Source organism: Notechis scutatus, chromosome 1 (assembly GCF_049901735.1).
Source record: "Notechis scutatus isolate UNSWTSFEM ecotype Mainland chromosome 1, rNotScu1.2, whole genome shotgun sequence".
Taxonomy (NCBI): Eukaryota; Metazoa; Chordata; class Lepidosauria; order Squamata; family Elapidae; genus Notechis; species Notechis scutatus.
The window spans coordinates 233,877,655-233,897,174 of record NC_142009.1 but is presented as its reverse complement, the minus strand read 5'-3'; the positions used below and the strand labels follow the sequence as shown (position 1 = coordinate 233,897,174).

Below are 19,520 nucleotides of genomic sequence, written 5' to 3'. Positions count from 1 at the left end.
TAGCAAGTTTAAGACTTGTGGACTTCAACTCCCAGAATTCCTCAACCAGCAGCTGGCTGAGGAATTCTGGGAGTTGAAATCCACAAGCCTTAAAGTTGCTAAGGTTGGAGACCCCTCTTCTGAATAGTATCATAATTACCCATAGATTTTAAGTTTGATATATATATATATATCAAACTTCTAACATGAACAATCTTCTAATATGAAGAATGACACCAGACCCACACCCACCAGGACCACACAAGATGCCACCACCACACTTCCACGTAAAAAGCAGACTCACACCCACACAGAAGATGAGACATGACCACGGACCAGAAGCCGCACTGCAGCTGCATCACTATCCACTTCAAACCCCTCCGAGCCATACATGAAGCGAACTGACCCCCACCATGAAGATGCGGCACGACCACGAACTCAAAGCCAAACAGCAAGATCACAGCTCAGCAGCTCAAATCCCCCAGCAACTAAGACTAACCTGAGCACAACCAAGCCCCCACCTGAACAGAACACACCTCCAGCCAATCAGAACACGGCCAACCCCCCAACCAATCAGAACACAGCCAAACCCCCAACCAATGAGAACACACTCCCACCCAATCAGAATACAGCCAAGCCCCCACCCAATCAAGTCACACCCCCACTAGCAGTTAAAAGGAAGAAGCAGCTGCAAGCTCACATCACTCTGAGAAGCACAGAGCGGAAGACACAAGCCTGAAGATGATGAATGAGACTTCATCGAAACGTTGGGTATTTTCCCACGTCATAGTAGTTGTGCTTTTAAAGTTGTTAGCGACGTTTCGGCAGAATCTCATCTGCCATCATCAGGCTTTTGTACAACTACTATGACGTGGGAAAATACCCAACAAAGCTGAAGGCCATACATGTAAGTACCACAAAACTTAAGAAAATATATATATATTTTCTTAAGTTTTCAGGTACTAATGTATGGCCTTCAGCTTGTGTTTTCACGTCATAGTAGTGGTGCTTTAAAGTTGTAGCAACGTTTCAGCAGAATCTCATACAGAAGCCTGATGATGGCAGATGAGATTCTGCTGAAACGTTGCTACAACTTTAAAAGCACCACTACTATGACGTGGGAAAATACCCGAACAAAGCTGAAGGCCATACACACACATATACATACATACATACATACATACATACATACATACATACATACATACATACATACATACATACATATATATATATATATATATATATATATATATATATATATATATATATAAAAGAGGGCAGACCTTTCCTCCAGTTATCTTCAGTTACACTAAAGATGTTAATGAGATGTTAAGGAAAGCACAATACCAGAAGGACAAGAGTGCCCGTCACTTAGTCTGCACTTCAATTGCTTCACTAACTTTCCCATCTCTCTTGAATAGCTGGTACATATTAACTACAACATAGTTTTGTCATGTTGTCTTGCCTTTTTCCATACATGCTTGCTGACTGTTTTCTTTCTAAAGTGTTTATAGACTCTTTTTGATCAAAGCTTTGCAAATAATAATGAGTGCTAAAATTCAACTTTTGTTTTTTTTTTCTTTTAGCAAGCATTATTTTTTAAGAAAAAATGATCGGGGAAAACAAATAGACAGACTAAGAAGGTTAAACAGGTAATGCTGCAAAAGGAAAAACAGACAGGGATAAATAGCCAGACAGAAGTTGCTTGAGGAGATGGGCAGAGTAGAAGGAGATGACGGCTATCTGTGGTCATACTCCACCCTCAAGGAGAGTAATTCCAGATGCTGAATAGCAGCGAAGTCTGTGATAACATCCACAGTATTCATCCACTTGTCTGTATGTGGAAGCTAAATTACATAATTAAACATAGCTATTGTTATTAAATGCTTTGGGGTTTTCCAAAGCAAATCTCCTACATGAGATTTGCCTTCCTTGAAAGTTACTATTACTTTCAACTAAGACAACCTAAAGGCAGGAAGTGATACTGGTCTATCAAGAATTGTATTGTTACTAATCTGGTTTTTAGGTAGCAAGATCCTTGCCCTTCTCCATACTATGAGATAGACTGGAAAAGTTTATTAGATAGGCACTTCTCTAATAATATAGAGTAATGCCTTCCTTATTATAGTCTGCTTTGGGAAATATAACCTCCCATTTGTTCTAATTGCCTTTGAAGTTACTGACTGATATGCTGCTTGTTGATTTTAATGCGAGTTGTTGATTCCAGTTTTGCAATTGGGCTTAATTTTTGCATTATTGCTGTTGTTAGCCCTAAACTGCTTCATAAATTTTGAAAAACGCAATACAAATACAATAAAATCTGCAGTGAGAATTGCATGAATTCCCTGTACGGAATACATCTACACAAAACCTTATTTTAGTCATCCCTGGACACAGCTGAAGAATGATCAAATGCAAAAATTATGTCAGTGATAATCTGTGTAATGGTTAAAAATATATTAAATATTAAATGATAATATGTTACTCTTTTCCGCCCCATCTCTTATAGGTCCATATGCAACCATTCCTGTTTTATTAACTTTTTTTTTTCTTTTGACAAAGGAAGGGATTTCAGGCAAAGAATGAGTTACCAAGAAAATAACTTTTCATTGAGTGGTAGCCATAGACCAGAGGACAGAGGTGAAAATTCTCAGTGACTGATGTCTCCAGAAGAAAACCTTCCCTCACAGCCCATCTATCTTGCAGGCACTTCTGTCAATACCCCAATTGCCATGATCTCTTGTGCACCAGTAATGCCCCTGTACTTCTTACACAAGCCCTCTGCTTTATCTATACCTTCTGCTGGATACTTAATTACAGGCACCTTGTGTATTGAGTGCCAGGCAGAAATCTATTCGTCAAGCACCTCCTGCTGCCAGACCAAGTTATGAGCAGGAAGTGGAAGATCTATGGATTTAATTAAAACTGGCACTATCCATCCTTGCTTACAAGACAGCTGTTCATAATTCAGTTTAGGAAGCATAATCTGATGGACATTTGCTCGGAAGTGGGGAGGGGCTTTCATGCTAGCCTCTTCTCTTTTTGCCCAGGGACCAAAGAAGTGCCTAGAAGCTTTTGATATGCCTAGAAAGTATTTTATTTATATATACTGCTCCCCAAGAGATATTGCACGTACACACTTTTCCTTTTATGTGAAGCATCAACGTTTCATGTTGTTTTACAGTGCCTTTTTATTTGTGAAAGACAGCAAGTAAATGCCTTTCATAGCTCAAATGCTTGATCCATCTGGTATTATTTTATGGAGCGTACTCACAGCTTCATAAGCATGCTGCCAGATTCATAGACAAGAGACCAGCAGTGATTCTAGACATTTGAGTTGACGCAGCTTAATGTGAATTAGACTCAGCGAAAGAGTCTCAGACACATGACACGGCATGGTTAGATATTAGTCTCCGCTGCATATTAGAAAGACATTATTAGAACAGTTGATTGCCCTCAATTAACATGAAGGTGCAGTTCCTATCATACCCACTGTGGTTTAATTCCAGCACTTTTCTCCTGCCCTTCCTGCAGTTTGACAACTATGTGCCTTTGGTTTCTCAGCTTCTGACCTCAGAAATCCTCAATTTAATCCCCACACAGGGAGCAGTGGTCCAACTATTTTATACTAGGTTCAGAAGATATTATCAGAGGTTTATCAAAAGAAATTGAAGACTGATTGAACGCAAGGTTAATTAAATAACTTTAGATAATGTATACCCTTCAAATTAATATTTTGCCTTTGTCTTACAAAAGGAAAAGTGAAATATCTTTCCATCCCATTTTTGTTTGTCCAGTTACCCATAAGGGAGTTAGTCTCATCATCTAAAGTTTGTAGGAAAGACAATCAACCACTTTTTCCTTCTCTAGAACTAATTTGTAGAAGGGCTTTTCAAAGATGTAATTTTAGAAGGCTGACTGGAAAAAGGGCTACAGTGCAAGCTGATATCTCAGCAGAGAAGGGAAGTCAACATTTCACACCGTATTAATAACAGAGCTGATAAAGTTTTGAGAAAAATGACTATGAAGGAAAAAGTTCAGGAAAAATTTATTCAATTAATTTACTAGAAGATTTCTATTCCACCTTGAGGCCTCTCTTGCAATTTACATATTCCATAAAGAGCAGCATTATGAAATAGTAATAAAAACACAGCGGTTACACAATTAAAAATGATAAAAGATTGGAGAAAAATAAACTAACAAAATCAAGCAATAACACAAACAGCAAACAACAAAATTAATCAAACTGACTAGCAGTTTTAGAAAGTAACAAAATATAATGTAATTTGGGGGAAAAATCACAATATTTAATCAACAAAGCTTGAACACATAGGGCAGGCTTTAAATGACGTATAAAAATAATAAATCCAATAAAGTTGAAAGATGATCCTTAGACTGCTAAACAATGTTCAGAGTTTTTATGCCTTCTTCTCTATTGACTGATGGAAGATCTGCATAAAAAAAGGGATCCTTATTCATAGTTTCTCTGGGATTTTGTCTATCCTGTGCTGATCAACATTTCTTAACACTAATTATACTGAAAAGATGATCCTCCCACTTATCACAATGATGCTATATACCACAAAATTGGCATACAAGGGTACAATACAAGAAAAAAAAATCAGAATACAAGGTCTTTTAGGCAGTACATATAGATGGGCTTTCACTTTTTTTGCATACTGTCCTCATTAACCATAAACACTGCAATCCTATTTATTAGTACACAGAGGGAATTGGTTTTCTAGGGCTTCAGAGAATCTTTACCTGTATAGAGTGAGATGTATGGGGAATCAATGACTTCAAACTTGAAGCTGGGAAGGAAAATTCGCCACTGAAAGAAACAGAAGAAGTCCTTCAATTTGCATGCATTTATATTCATAAGTAATAAAGTTTACCGCTGAAACTATGTATTTATATCACATACGTACAATACATAAAATATAATGCAAACATGACCAGAGGTGAATAAAATTGATTAGATGTGAATACAATTGTACCAAATGTAAATATCTATCCAAACGTACAACATTAATATAATTAAGAGTCAGCAATTCTAAAACTACAGTTTTCCTAGGGATCCAGGACTGGTTTATATTTCTTTCAAGCCAACAACAAAATAAGATCAACTACTTAGTAACTAATGTAAGGGAACACTCACACACACACAAATGTATACATTCCATTTCAGAACTCATGAATGTTTCAATCATCTAACCTAATGTTTGTCTCCATGGTACTATATTATGAAAGGAACATCAGATAATATAATGGCTGCAATTCTTCACTAAAAACAAGTGCAAATCCAATTTCACAGGAGCGTTATGGCATATGAGCATTGGCATAAATCTATATCTCCAGAGCCAAACATGGATCTTCTTCCTACCCCCAAATTTAAAGATTTTTAAAGAGAGAAATGACCCAAGCATTATAAGAAAAAGCAATACTATTTTCTTGGGTGATGTCTCAGTGCTTTTTGACTTGCAGTCAAATCTTTTATCCTTTTGTTGAATGTGTTATTTCCTTTCAAAGAATGTAAGCTAAGTGTTTCTATAAATGTACTAAAAAAGTAATTGTTTCCCATCTTCTGCCTGTCATAAAAACTCATCTTTTGTATTTCAAAATGCAAATATTACATATAGTATTCTAAATAGCAATACGAATATTAATATAGGAAAGTGGGTACGACAGCTGCCTACAATTTTATGGTTTCAATATTATTCGTTCACTTTTTAAAAACAAAACAAATGACAAACAATCGCAAAACTGTTCTGGATATGGCAAATGGTTTCAGAATAACACTGCCTTTAGGGTAAGGGCAGCATCATTTCAACAAAATTTCAACTCCCTCTAGGGAATACCTTAAAATAATATGTGTCCGAGAATCCCCTAAATAGAGTTCATACATGAGAAATAGAACCTGGATTATTCAGAGAACTGGTATTGAAGGTCACTGATAATATTCCTAGAGCTGGACTGAGAGTTATTGTCCTGCTTGTGATGCTTCCATTTGAAATATCTGAACACAAAGCAGTTCCAGTTATTTTGAGTTCTTCCTTTCAAAAAATCTATTTCCCTTTCCTGCTCTTATAGGTTCAATATTTCATGTGGCTATGTTTAATCCTGGGAGGACACCTTGAGAATAATTTGGATGCTGTGGAAAAGTATCAAAAGCATTAATGTGTCCGAGTTTATCTGCTTGTTTTACACGCTTGCTTTTAGATAGGGCATTCATCAAATTTAACATTGATCCAGGCAAGTCACCTCACAATAGTTTTACAGGCCCAGGTGCTTTTCAGCTTTTGGAGCAGCCAAAGGATGGTATATATGATGTTAAACCAAAGATAATCCCATGGAGCATCTTCCCCATTGCCTGTTCTCTGGGTGTAACACCTTCCAGGATGATCCAAAATCCTTTGAGAAAGACTTCACAGTAGGTACAGGCAATCCCTGGGAGGGAAGAGCATTTACACTGAGTGCCTATTCTTCTTTTTAATTTAGACATGGAGCCTCTTTTTAAAAAGACTAATATTTCACCTTCAGCAGCCTGCAATGCAGTGAAGCCTTATACAAAAGGAATACAGCTCGATTAAGAGGCAAGAAAATAAGCCTGTGTTTTTTTTTAGACATTTTATCTTGCGAAAAAAAGTGTTTAAGAAATTAGCAGCTAGGAACTCTTTCTCACTCTCTCCATTTCCCCCAGAGAAGACTGCAATTGAAGGAGGTGGGGGGGACCCTTCCTGATCTCCATTACAAGCATGAGAAGATGGGACTCATCTCTTTCTCCCTTATACTTTGTTTTACTATAGACCCAATTAAGGGAGTTAAGGGATAAAAATACTTCCTTACGCTTGTCTTATCTGATAAACATTGATCAGATAAACATGGACAGGTTGTTTTTCAACTCGTACCTCCGATAGCCTTCATTAATGAAAGTCCTGTTAATATTCTGCCAGAAATGCTTTGGGGGCCAGGGCAGTTTTGTAGGATATAAATATGTATTCAATGACAATATTTTGGGTCAATAAACAAAAAGCTGGAAGTCAGAGTTATTGCTATTTTTTAAAGCTATTTGATTTTCTTAATAGATTGTTGTACCTGATGGGGAAAATAATCTGTAGGGATTTACTTACACCCACTTCCACATGATCTGATCCACGGTCATCTTGCTTATGGAGGAGCTCAAAGTAGTAGCGTCTGGAGGAAAGGACACTAGGTGGGAAGAGAACAAAAGGAAAAGAGGTTATATCCGCAGCTATACAGGACCTGAAGGAATTCTCTTTGGTAGCACAGACTAGAGACCGAAGAGGTGTGGGAAGGAATTTATGAAGCTGATGAAATAATAGCAATAGCACTTAGACTTATATATCGCTTTACAGTGCTTTACAGCCCTCCCTAAGCTGTTTTCAGAGTCAGCATCTTGCCTCCAACAATTTGGGTTTTCATTTTACCCACCTCAGAAGGATAGAAGCCTGAGTCAACCTTGAGCCCTGGTGAGATTTGAAGTGCCAAATTGCAGTCAGCCGGCAGTCAGCAGAAGTAGCCTGCAGTACTGCACTCTCACCACTGTGCCACCGTGGCTTATAAGCTGCCATTGACCCTGTTCCACACGGACTGTCCAATAAGAGACCTTGTGTGTTCCCAGGAATAGAGAAAGGCTGCAGAATAGGAGTCCTATTGGCTATACACTTCAGTTTCTCTTTACACAGAGGTATCGAACAGACAGTATCATCACAGAAATAATGAATAATACCACAGTTCCCTACAGGCTAATAGGAAAGAGCTCAAAGGGTCATTCCTTTTCTTAAATTTAAAGTACATCCATGTTTTCGATTTTCAGAGAAAAATGCTGCAATTCATCAACTTACAAAAGCTTGTCATACCTATTTGTATTTTCATGGGCTTAGAAATAGTGGATGTAACAGAAGATAAAATGGAGATGTAGTAGTGCAAGGATTAAGTGTATCAGCTGGGATCAAAATGACAGTGGTTTTTATCTCAGCCCTAAACTTAGCAAATGTCCTTTTGAAAGCCTCAATTTCCAGCCTCAGGTTTTTTTTATCCCTATAATTTAAGTTATAAGGTCTGCCTTGAAGGGTTATTGTAGAAATATTGGGAATGCTTGAAATGGGCTGAATAAATGCTAAAGATTGAATAGCAATATTTGCTCACATGCCTGCTCTCTTATGTGCAGAAGCAAGTAACCTATATACTGAGAGTATTTACACCAAGACAAATTCCTTGTGTGTCCAATCACATTTGGCCAATAAAGTATTCTATTCTATTCTATTCTATTCTATTCTATTCTATTCTATTCTATTCTATTCTATTCTATATACTTTGCTTAGTCATTGATCCTATATATTCAACACTTTGCCTCTTTGTAGGCTTTTAGCTGCCCAGTGTCACCTTACAGCAAGATGGGTAACAAATAAACAAACAAATAATTAAAATGCAATCATGACAACTTTGAACATGTCTTCTGTTTTTGCTTATGCAAATAAAACTGGACTTTCTTCATTCATTCAGAAGGGAAGTTTTGATCCAAACCCTGTATGTATTTCTAAATCACATATGCATAACTTTGACTATAGCTTTTAAATTTCAAATACAATGCAGTACTGAAGGATCTGTGGAAAAACTTCAAGCATTCAGAAAGCTATCTTTGCTATGAAGGAGATAAAGCATAGAAGGAATAAAAAGAATTAGAACAAAGGCAAAGAGGATGCTGTCAGTAATTCTAGCTATAATAGATGACTGCCCCCAGCTGACACAGGGGAGATAGATGAGCTGCAGCTACAGCAGAGTTCCTGCCATGGTAGCACTGCTGCCTGTCAGTTCTGATTGGTGAGAGCAGAAGTCTCCTAAAATCCTCCTTGTTGGCTTGGTGCACTGCATGTTGCTGCTGCTGCCATGGAAACCATACCCATCTTCCATCCAGGGAGCCAGAAGACTGCTTTGAACCAGCTAAGAAACTCAATCAATGCAGTGTGTTATTCATTTTAATAACAATACAAACTCCCCAGAGTTGAATGAAGTTTGATAATTTTGTAAATTAGGGCTTCTTAAGCCCTGGGAAAAAAACAAGAAGACTCTACATGGAAAAACAAGGCGCAGCCTCCCAAAATATAAGATGGAGACTTACTAACTTTAGCTGAGGCTTGCTGACTTAGCTGTGGCACTATCTTTGCAGAAATGATGGACATTTTTCTAATAGCAACAATATTGGGCTACCCAGAATTTGCTAAGAACAAGAGCATTATAGGTAGTTTACTCCAAAGACCACAGGAAGCCATGATATAACTGACCTCAAAGACCTGCCCAAATGTGTCACAATCAACTTAGAGAAGCCATATTTAATCCCTGGTATCTTCATTCAAAATAACAGGGTTCAGATACTCAGAAAGTACTTGATTGATAACTCTTTACATTCTTAGTTTACACTTTTTCAGAAACATTCCACTTCCACCAAAAAAAAAAAAAAAAACCCTTAGAAAAAAACAAAATGGCCACTTTGCACCATTTCTTTACTTCAACAAGTGTTTGTCTGAATTATATCATTTGAAAGACAAGTATTTCTGGAAACATAGTTCAAACTAGCACTTCTGAAACTTTAGTTGCTTAAGGAAAGTAAATAAAGGTATCAAAAATCTCTGGTCTTGAAAAGGGAAATGGGAAGGAATTGATCAACCACTACTTTATACAGATGCTTAAATAAATTTAAAGTTCCTTTTCCTTATCAGACCAATTCTACAAAAGGATCTAATGAATCTTCTTTGAAAAACAGATTTTCAGTTGATGCTTGAACTCTCTTCTGATATTGTTTTCTAGTCCCTTTATTTCACTTCCCGTAGTGATTCATTAGTTTTTAATTCTCTACTATTCTACTAGCATTTAACCAAATCTAACAAAAATGAATATGAGCCCCCTTTCCAAATAATTATCTACAAAGTGGAGGGATCATCTTATGTTCACTGAATGGAGGCAGATAACTTTTGACAAAGAGATTCACTGAGAGTGAGAACTCTAGAGAAACATTTAGGGTCCATGGATGAATTGTCTTCTCTATGAATGCATTCCAATTGCTTATAATTCTTCCTCATTGTTAAATCATACATTCAGGGCCATCTTTCTTTTATGAATACAGTGCATTATACTGCTTTTTGACTGAAATGCTCTATAGAAAACCTTTTTAAATTTTTTTTGGTTAATCTCTGATTTTTTCTTTCTTTTAAACTGCCTTAAATAGCCTGTTTCTGTTGCCAGGTTATCTTTGGATTTTCTGTTTACATCAAGCTTAGATTCTTTGTTCTTATCCTTTTTCCTTTACATGATCACAGGGCTATTCAAGGAAGAAGTAGGTACAAAGGCTTTCCTTTTCAAAGAACCCCATGCTGTGGTAAGCATGTTGGGCATTAAACATTAAGAAAAAAGAAGAACAGAGAGACTTCTGGGTCTTTTCATGAAGTTTAGAAAGTAAATCTCCATCTGCCCTTGGTCTGAGGTGAAGAATTTTCACACAGATTTATAAAAAATTGGAATGACCTGCATCGAATTGTATCCCTCAATGTGGGCAATGTCCCAAGCTAATCATTTGCAAGGCAGTCTGCAGCAAATAACAACTCTCTCCCCATCAGTTTGAAAACACTAGCACTAGGAGAAATGCTGTACAGCTCATGTATATCTCTTGGTCAAACAATGCCAAATGTTCAAAAGTTAGACCCTTCCATTTAAAACAACAGTTTCCAGAAAAATGAAAAACACGGAACCAAAATGTAACAAGCTTTCAAGTTAGGATTGTATCAAATCATTTCCAGGAACAGAAATAAGGAATTATTTAATCATTAAGAGTTGTTGTGGTGCAGTAGTTACAATGCAGTATTGCAGGTTAACTTTGCCCATTGCCAGGAGTTTGATCCTGATCGGCTCAAGGTTGACTCAGTCTTCTATGCTTCCGAGGTTGGTAAAATGAGGACCCTGATTGTTGGGGGCAATATGCTGACTCTGTAAACCGCTTAGACAGAGCTGTAAAGCACTGTGAAGCGGTATATAAGTAAGTGCTATTGCTATTTCTCACATAATAAGGCCGGGCCTTATTTTTGACCCCGAAAAAGCGGCTGGGGCGTCTTTTGGGGTGACTAATTCTCCCCTTGCATCCTCGGGTGGGTGGGCGGGCGGCAACAGCCTGGATATTCGGGAGACCTTCGGGTTCGGGTGACCGTTGATTTCCCTTCTCCCTTGCTGCCGCGGCGTTTGGCGCAGCCACGTGCGACCAGTCAGGGCTCCTCCCTGCAACCGGGCCCTGAGGAGACACTGGCTTCAGCGCTCCGTCTTCCCTTTGCTTTGAAGGTAAAGCGAATTATTTTATAAAGCCTCCCCTGCCCGAGGGCAGCCCAGCCACGTGGGAGGCTAATCTCCGGGCCTCTTCCGTTCCTCCCGACCTCCCTACGCTGCGCGCCTCCACGCAGCCGCTCCCTTCAGCCCAGCGAGCTCTTCCACCTCAAAGAAAGGCCAGGCGGGCAGCGGGTCTGAGCCGCTCGCAGCGGAAACAGCCACCACCCGTAGCCCGGCGAGGAGAACAGCGAGGTTAGCGCCCGCCAGCCCGGGCGAGATTTGGGAACAAGGGGCAGGAGGAGGCACGCACACACCCGCGGCTCACTTTCCCAGCTTTGCCCAGCCCTTACGGCTCTGGCGCGCCCTGGCGGGCAGCGAGCGCCTCCCGCCGGACCCTCCGCTCATCCTACCAGGGCCGCCAGAGCCGTAAGGGCTGGGCAAAGCTGGGAAAGTGAGCCGCAGGTGTGTGCGTGCCTCCTCCCTGCCTCGTTCCCAAATCTCGCCAGGCTGGCGGGCAACCTCGCTGCTCTCCCGCGCCGGCTATGGGTGGTGGCTGTCCGCGCTGCGGCAAAACATGGTGGGGCTTCCTATTGGTGGAGGCCGTATTGTTGGAGAAACACGGTATTAATGATGGAAAGGCTATAAAACACCTTTGAAAACTTGCTCCTGGACTTCCGGTTTGAGCTTCTTCAGCGACAGACCGAAACCTTGTCTCTGTGAGGTTTCGATCCGTGCTTGCCGCTGGAGCGCCCCGAGCCGGCTGGCTTCGGGGCTAAGCCACCCTGTAGAGGTGGTGAAGAGGGGGGAGACTGCCTGCAGGGTTGAGGAGAGCCGCATCTCTCCTCCCCAGCTGGCCATTACTCCCTTTCCCGAAGGCGGTTGCAGCGGTGGTCAGAAATGGCCACCACAAAGAAGAACTCGACCGGAAAAGAATGTGCAGGAGGAAGATAAGAGGAGAAAGTTTTGGTTGACCGGGTCAAACAGCAAAAGCAACAAATAAGATATCCTGGAATTGAAACTATTAAAAAACAATAACATTGTTCCCTAAGAAGATTTTTAAGGTGAGAAGGAGAGAGAAAAGGGAAAAGATTTGGTTTTTTTTTCTCCTTTTCCTATACTGACAGCTAAGAGACTTAAGTAAGAAATTGGAAAAAAATCCACTTTGACATCAATAGGCATTTAATGCTGAAAATAAAAAGTCAAAGGGATAATAAAGATTTCTGGATAATTAAAAGCTTTTGAAAACAGGAAAGGAGAGAGGAAGAATAAAGGGCAGGATCTGGAAGGGAGGAGACTGCCTGGAATTAAAAAAGAACTTATAGCAAAATCTCAACAAGACTTCCAAAAGATACATTCTAACTGAAATATCGCAACAAAAATCCCAGGAAGAGAAAGTCGAAAAAGAAATAAGAAGATATAACTCGGGACTATCTGGATTACTTGATGATTTCTGGATTCTTGGTTATTGTTTTGAATGACTAAAATCAATCGGGTGGTTGTTTAAAACTGTTTAAAATAGCTCCACTTTTAGAAGAACTGAAAATGGAACTTAAAAAGTACAAAGAAGATGCACAAGAAGGGAGAGGTTCTTTTGGCTTCGTATTTCAGTTTTTAGAAATGGAGATTTGGAATTATGAGAAACAACAAGAAATGCCTGCAGAACAAGAAGATTGTGACAAAGAAGAAGCCATCTTTAATGAACAAGTAATCTTAGATGGGGAAAAAAAAGGAAAGGGGGGAAAGAGAATGGAAAGTTTAAGATTGGGAAAAACAACTCAAAAAAAAAAATAGAGTGAAAAATAAGTATAAAATCAGAAAGCAACAGAAGAGGGAAATGCAGAAGAGAGAATTAGAAATAGAGAGACAAGGGGGTAAAAAGGGGAGGGAGAAGATGAGCGGGAAGAAAGAAAGGAAAAAAGTCATAAAGGACAGAAACAAAATACAGAGAAACAGGGCCTATTTAGAGATAATGGGTGAAAATTTAATGGAAAAAGGGATTCTGCAAAGGGATTCATACTATAAGATAGTATGGGTATATTAGAAACAGAAATAATTTTAGAAAATATGAAACAATGTATGATTAAAATGTCTGATAAAATAGCTATCGTAATTCAGTGGAATGTTTGTCAATAAATAAATGTAATAAAAGGTATATTTAATGATTTATAAAACATATGTGAAGAGAAATAAGGGAAAATTAATTATGGAGATTTTATGTGTTTTTAAGGAAGTATGATATTTAATTGAAAAGAAGTATTAAAGATGTTAAGATTTTAATGATTATTAATGATAGAACTGAACTGGAATGGAATGAGGGTTTATAATTACATATATTTACAATCTTTTTTTCAAAAAAAAGAATATAGTGTGTATTATAAGAATGTACCAAGCAGAATTCGATTGGAAGTTATGTATTATGTATTATATTGAAGGTCATAACCTTAAGGTATATATTGGTAGTTTAAATAAGAGTTGAATGGATGTAATTAAAAGATATAAGGGTGTCATACTCCAATTAGTAACTACAGGAGAAAACTTGTTTAATGAGAAAAGATAATATGAAATTGAAACAGAACAGACAAAAGTATAAATATAATGATTTGAATTGAGATGAGATAATCAAATTAAAATCAAGAAAATCAAAAGAGGGGAAAAACTATATAGAAAATGTAAAATAGTATAAGATATGGAATAGAATACAAAAAGGAGCATGAAATTGAGTTTTGTGTCTATATAAAGAAGTTCAACCCGGGACCATGCTATTTTCAAAAAAGATGTTTTACTTGTATTTTGTATGTGTGAAAACCCAAATAAAACTTTATTAAATTATTGAATGACTGTCCTCATCACTCTCCTCTAGCCTCAGAGAAAAGCAATAAGCATTCAGCACACATCTTCATTATTATTTTATTTATTTATTTATTTATTTAGTTAGTTAGTTAGTTTGTTTGTCAGTTAGTTTGTCAATTACTTACAAGATAATAAGTTTAAGTACAAACATGAGTAAGAATACAGGAAAGAGGTACGAATAAATGGGGACAATAGGACAGGGATGATAGGCACGATGGTGCACTTATGCATTTTAAAACTTTTTTAAAAATTTAAAAACTCTTAAAAACTTTGGAACAGTTAGTGTCTTGACCCTAGCGAGGAAACTCTGAAAGACCTGCACGTCACCTCCAGTCTGATGATAACAGCATAGGTTATACACAGAGAAAAAAGAGGGTATGCAAAGAAAAAGAGAGACAGAGAAAAAGACAAATATATATATTGGGATTGAGAGAGAAATGAAACTAGTGCATAGGCTGTGACTTGCAGGAAAATAAAGCTTGTAACCTTCACAGAGATCTATTTAAACATTACTTTCATGCCATTACAACTATGTGCGAAACAATCCCTTGCTGCATGGAAAGGACAAAGGAGTTTATATGTGTTAAAAGAGCATAAACTCACAAAATCATGAATGGACAGTCTACAGTTTAGGAGGACCCTCCCTGCAAAAAAACAAAATAAAAAACAAACCCCCCCATTTTACCTTCTCCCCCTCCAAACAACTTGTGGGATACAATGGGGTGAAAGAAAAGTGACTGACCCAAAGACAGTAGTGAATTCCCATGGCTGGGGATCAATTTGAATCTACGTTTTCCTGGCCCTAGTCTCTGCATCACACTGGGTTACAACTGCAGCCATTTTACCGTATGTGAAAATAATGTATTGACAGGAAACATGGTAACTCTGCCATGAGAAGAACCAGAAGAGAAGTTCTGTATCCAGAAAGAGAACTAGAACTAATGAGACTGAAGATTCCAAAAAGATGTTGATTAAACATTAGGAGAACTTCCTAAAGGTAACAGCTGCTTTATAGTAGAAAAGGCTGCCTTGGGCAGTTACAGATTTCCTTCACAGGATGCACTGTATTGAAATAGAGAAAAATAGTCATTTCCAAGAGATTCTGCAGCTCCAATACTGAAAATCCTATATGAATCAGAACAGATACCTTCGAAGGACTCCCACTTACTTAAATGGCCTGTGTTTTTCTGTTGACAGGATACAAAACAAGAGAAAACAATTTTGTGTAAAAGGGAAACACCTCTTCAGCAAAATGCCAAGAGAGGTCCAGCTTTGACAATGAACTGATGGAGCAAAAGAAGACGTGGCCATAAGAGAGCTGCCAGCTTCACTGAAAGAAGAATAAAAACAATGGGAATGAAGCTGTCAGACTTCTAATTTGACAGAAAGTGGCTTAGCTTCAAAATGACTGGCCTTAGTGTAAACTAGGGAGAGAAGACAGTAAAGGAAAAAGAGAAGATACAGAACAGATAGTCAGTTAGAAAAGGAAGAAGGCTAATGGAAAAATATCTGGCTAATTGTGTGACTGACCATAATAACAACATAAAAATGGCACTTTAGTTGTTTGCTGTTAGCAAAACAAAGCTGCCATTTTAAGCAGCTTTGAGAGAGACAATCTGGGTTTGCAGAGCCTAAAATGAGGGTGGACAGTTTACAGTTCAATGTTTGTTGAAGTTTAAGTACAGTCTTAGCACACCATGTAAGCAAGACCATCATGTTAAGTTGTGGTGTGGTTTATTTGATTGGAAGTACAATGTTATGAGAATGTAGCAAATTGCTTTGTGAACTTGGATTAAAACTGGCCTTGGGTCAAGAAAGTTGGGTCTAAAGCCAGTGAAGTCAACTGACATAACTCAATTTTTGGAAAATTAAATAATAATAAATCACAAAATAACAAGACCTGCAAATAGAATGACGATAGCAAAATAAAGCAAAGGTAGTACCAATACTGATAAGCATCTTGGGTGCAATCCTAAAACATCTGGAGCACCACTTAAACATCACCAGCATTTAAACACTATCAACAATGCCAAAACATCTGGCTAATTGTGTGACTGACCATAATAACAACATAAAAACGGCACTTTAGTTGTTTGCTGTTAGCAAAACAAACAACAGAAATCAGGTCAGTTACTACTCTGCTTTCAGCTGGCAATTGGCAATTACCAGCAAAAAAGAACTCACTAGGCTGGTTAACTGGCAAAGAAGGAGAAAGATGTGTGGTTTTGTAGCATTAAGTAATCCCAATGCTATTACTGAGCAAGCCCTGCTCCACAGTTGGGTCACAACACAGGTATGTAAGGGAAGGGCTTGCCATAACTAATCCCACTTTGCTGTGGACTCTCTACTTGCCTCAATATATTTTCATAGCTGTTATTCAGCATCCTGTTTCTTCTAAAAGTCAACTCTCCTTAATACCCAACACGTTACTTCTAAATGTGGAATTACATGGTATATGACCACCTGATATTTGTAAATTTGTAAGCTCTTTGAAAAAAGCAACCCCCCACTTCGACCACACCTCCAATGTGGAGGTCATTATTCTACCTGGTCAAGCAAAAAGTTCAGAGCAACTCTTTGGGGAAAGGGCTTCAACTGGCCAGTTCTGTCCATCTCATGGATCTAATTCAATACTGAAGCTGAATGGGGGCAGATTACACAGACTCTGACATAAGTATACTGAAATATGAAGTCTTTCTGCAATGTGCTCTTTGCATGACTTGTTGGAAAGAGTCAATGCCTAGTGGCCTGAGTAGGGGACTGTGAGAAAATTGGGAAATTCAGAAGGGTGGTTGAAGAAAGAGAACAAGATTCTCCTGCTGGGTTGAATCTGTTCTGGAGATCCCAATACTCCCCATAGAAAATCTTCCCATCAGCAACAGGAAACCAAAACAGAGTGCTCTGTGGCTGGCCTTGGACTTATCCATTCAAAAGTTCAACTTACCTCCGTTAAGTGCTTTCAGATTGAGCCCATGGATTATGCACTCTTGAGGCTACAGTAACCTCCACTTCCACAGATTTTAGTGGAGAGAATTAAAGCAAAAACAAAACAGCCTGAAGAAAAATGAAAAGCCATTCTTCCACTTCATGACTTGGCTGCTCCCCTTTGTCAGTTTCAAAAGTAGTGAATTATTCTTCCTTTAATTCTTAGGATCAGTCTATCCGTCAAAATGAAAAATGGAAGGATATGGTGGAAGCACCTACCGGATTGGCTTCGAGACTTGAGAGCTAAATTTTGTGAATTCTCCTGGAGCAGTCCACTCAGAGCCCAGCTAAGGAGGGGGCAGGGGAAAGAAGAAGAAATGAAGATATTGTTTCATTTTTTTTGCAGAAATAAAAAATATTGATGTTTCCTAATAACCTCATTAGTGAAAACTGACATCTGCTTAAAAAAACAGCTATTTGGAGAAATTTGTTACTATTGCTTTCTTCCGTTGTTGTTGTTACATTATTATTATTATTATTATTATTATTATTATTATTATTATTATTATTATTATTCCAGTCTCGCCTACTGAGATCTTGTGATACTCTCCTATTCAAGCACTAATCTAATTCAACCAGGCTTGGCTTTTGCAAATAGGCAAAATTGAAAAGGACTGATCAAACAAGAATGGCTTGCAACTGGTCACATCTGTGATAATGCAAAAATTGTAAGCTTACCCCATGATAGGGCCTCCAATCTCTATAATAGTGAAAATCACTTTGGTGTAGTGGTTGAACAGGTGGTCAAGAAATCAAGAGAATGTGAGTTCTAATCCCACTTTAGGCATGAAAGCCAGCTGGGTGATTTTGGGCCAGTCACTCTCAACGCAACTCTCCACAGAGGGTTGCTGTTGTGAGAAAAATAGGAGGAGGCAGGAGTATTAGGTATGCTCCCTGCCTTGAATTATATATAAAGTAATAAAAGCTGGGTAAAAATCTAATAAATAAATAATGCCTGAGATAAAAGTAGTTGTAACTTTTCCAGTTACAACTTTTTCTTCTTTTTTTTGTCTCTGTCCCAGTTTCAGCTCACAAATGATTAAAAAAAATAATCATTTGTGTCTTTGTTAGCATTCCCATCTCTGCTACCTAGAGCTGGAATCAAAGAAGATGGAAAAGTATGAAAACTACAAGAAAATCTATGTTCCAGCCTGCACCCTATCCCTCCCAATGTCATTTTCCCCCCTTTGTATTTGCATTTATGGGGAGGGAATAAAAATGGTAGCTTTGTGAAAGTAACAACAAAATTGCTTTTCCAATTATTCTTAAAGAAAATGGAGAGGAGGGGTGACAGGGCCCTAAACATGTTGGCTTCAGTAGAGGAAAAATTCAAGGAGGTGGGAGGCAGAGCAATGGAACACCCAGAGGAAAAGCTATGGAACTGCCTTTGAAACATTTGTTATGAGGTAACAACTAATCTGTAAATTAATAATCTCAGCTGGAATTTCAGAAAATTCCACACCATTCTCATAACACAGGGATGTGGCATTGATCCTAGGTCTGGGTATTCTTGTTGTGGTTAGCCAGCCGCAGGTGCGGACGGCTGAGGAGACCGATGATTCAGATGAGGGGCCAGGGCTGCCTTCAGAGATTGTGGGGGCTGGCAGCAGTGATGAGGAGGTTCCCGAGGAGCCTATGCCAAGTGTGCGTGCGCGCAGGATTGCTCAGAGGAAAGAGCAGCTACAACAGCATGGGTGACTCAGGAGTAAGGCTGCAAGGTAATGGCCCCTCCTTCAAGAAGATAAAAGCAAGCTGTGAAATGAACGTACTTTGCAGAAGGCAAAGATGTTTTGAAACTCCAGCTTCATGGACATTCCAGTATCCTGAGTTTGTATTTGAAAATTCTTGTATTGCAAATTATTTCTTGTCTATTATCTTTTGGCAAGTCTCACACAGTTTGGCAAGGCTTGTGTTTATCACAGCTAATTATTTTGCAAAAGCATTACAAGGTTTCTGTTCCTTTTGGATTGTGTTTGATTTGTTGGGAAAGGGCATGGCTCAGAACATGTGAATGTTCTTTATATGTGAAAAGGGGCATATATGTGCAAGTTTTGACCCTGGCCTTTGTGCATCTATTACAAATATACACATGGAGAGAACTACGGCTGTTCTGGGAATTGGCCATGCACGTTTAAAATATGACCATAAAGGAAGATTTAATTTTGTGTTGCTTTAATTTGTTAACAGAATGTCAAAAACACAGATTATAAATCTGTTTGGTACACCCTGGGGATTTCAAAACTTCCCAGTGTTTGAGAGACAGTCTTTGAAATAAGTGAGATAAGCAATAAAAACACATGTTCAGAGGAAGGGAAAACAGATATGAAATCTGATCAATTTCACATGAAAACTTCTCTGTCTTGAAAGAGTGT

The 19,520-nt window shown here is 38.4% G+C and overlaps 1 protein-coding gene across 3 annotated transcripts in view; it reads right to left on the bottom strand.

Moving 5' to 3' along the window:
• Positions 1-19,520, bottom strand: part of B4GALNT4 (beta-1,4-N-acetyl-galactosaminyltransferase 4) — a 225,868-nt gene that overhangs the window by 36,869 nt on the left and 169,479 nt on the right. For all 3 annotated transcript variants that reach the window (XM_087950698.1, XM_087950697.1, XM_026668134.2), the window contains exons 7-9: positions 17,368-17,435; positions 7,113-7,191; positions 4,747-4,813 (exon numbers count right to left, since the gene is read on the bottom strand). In XM_087950698.1, coding sequence (XP_087806824.1) covers positions 4,747-4,813; positions 7,113-7,191; positions 17,368-17,435 — 214 coding nt within the window. The remainder of the gene's footprint in view (positions 1-4,746; positions 4,814-7,112; positions 7,192-17,367; positions 17,436-19,520) is intronic.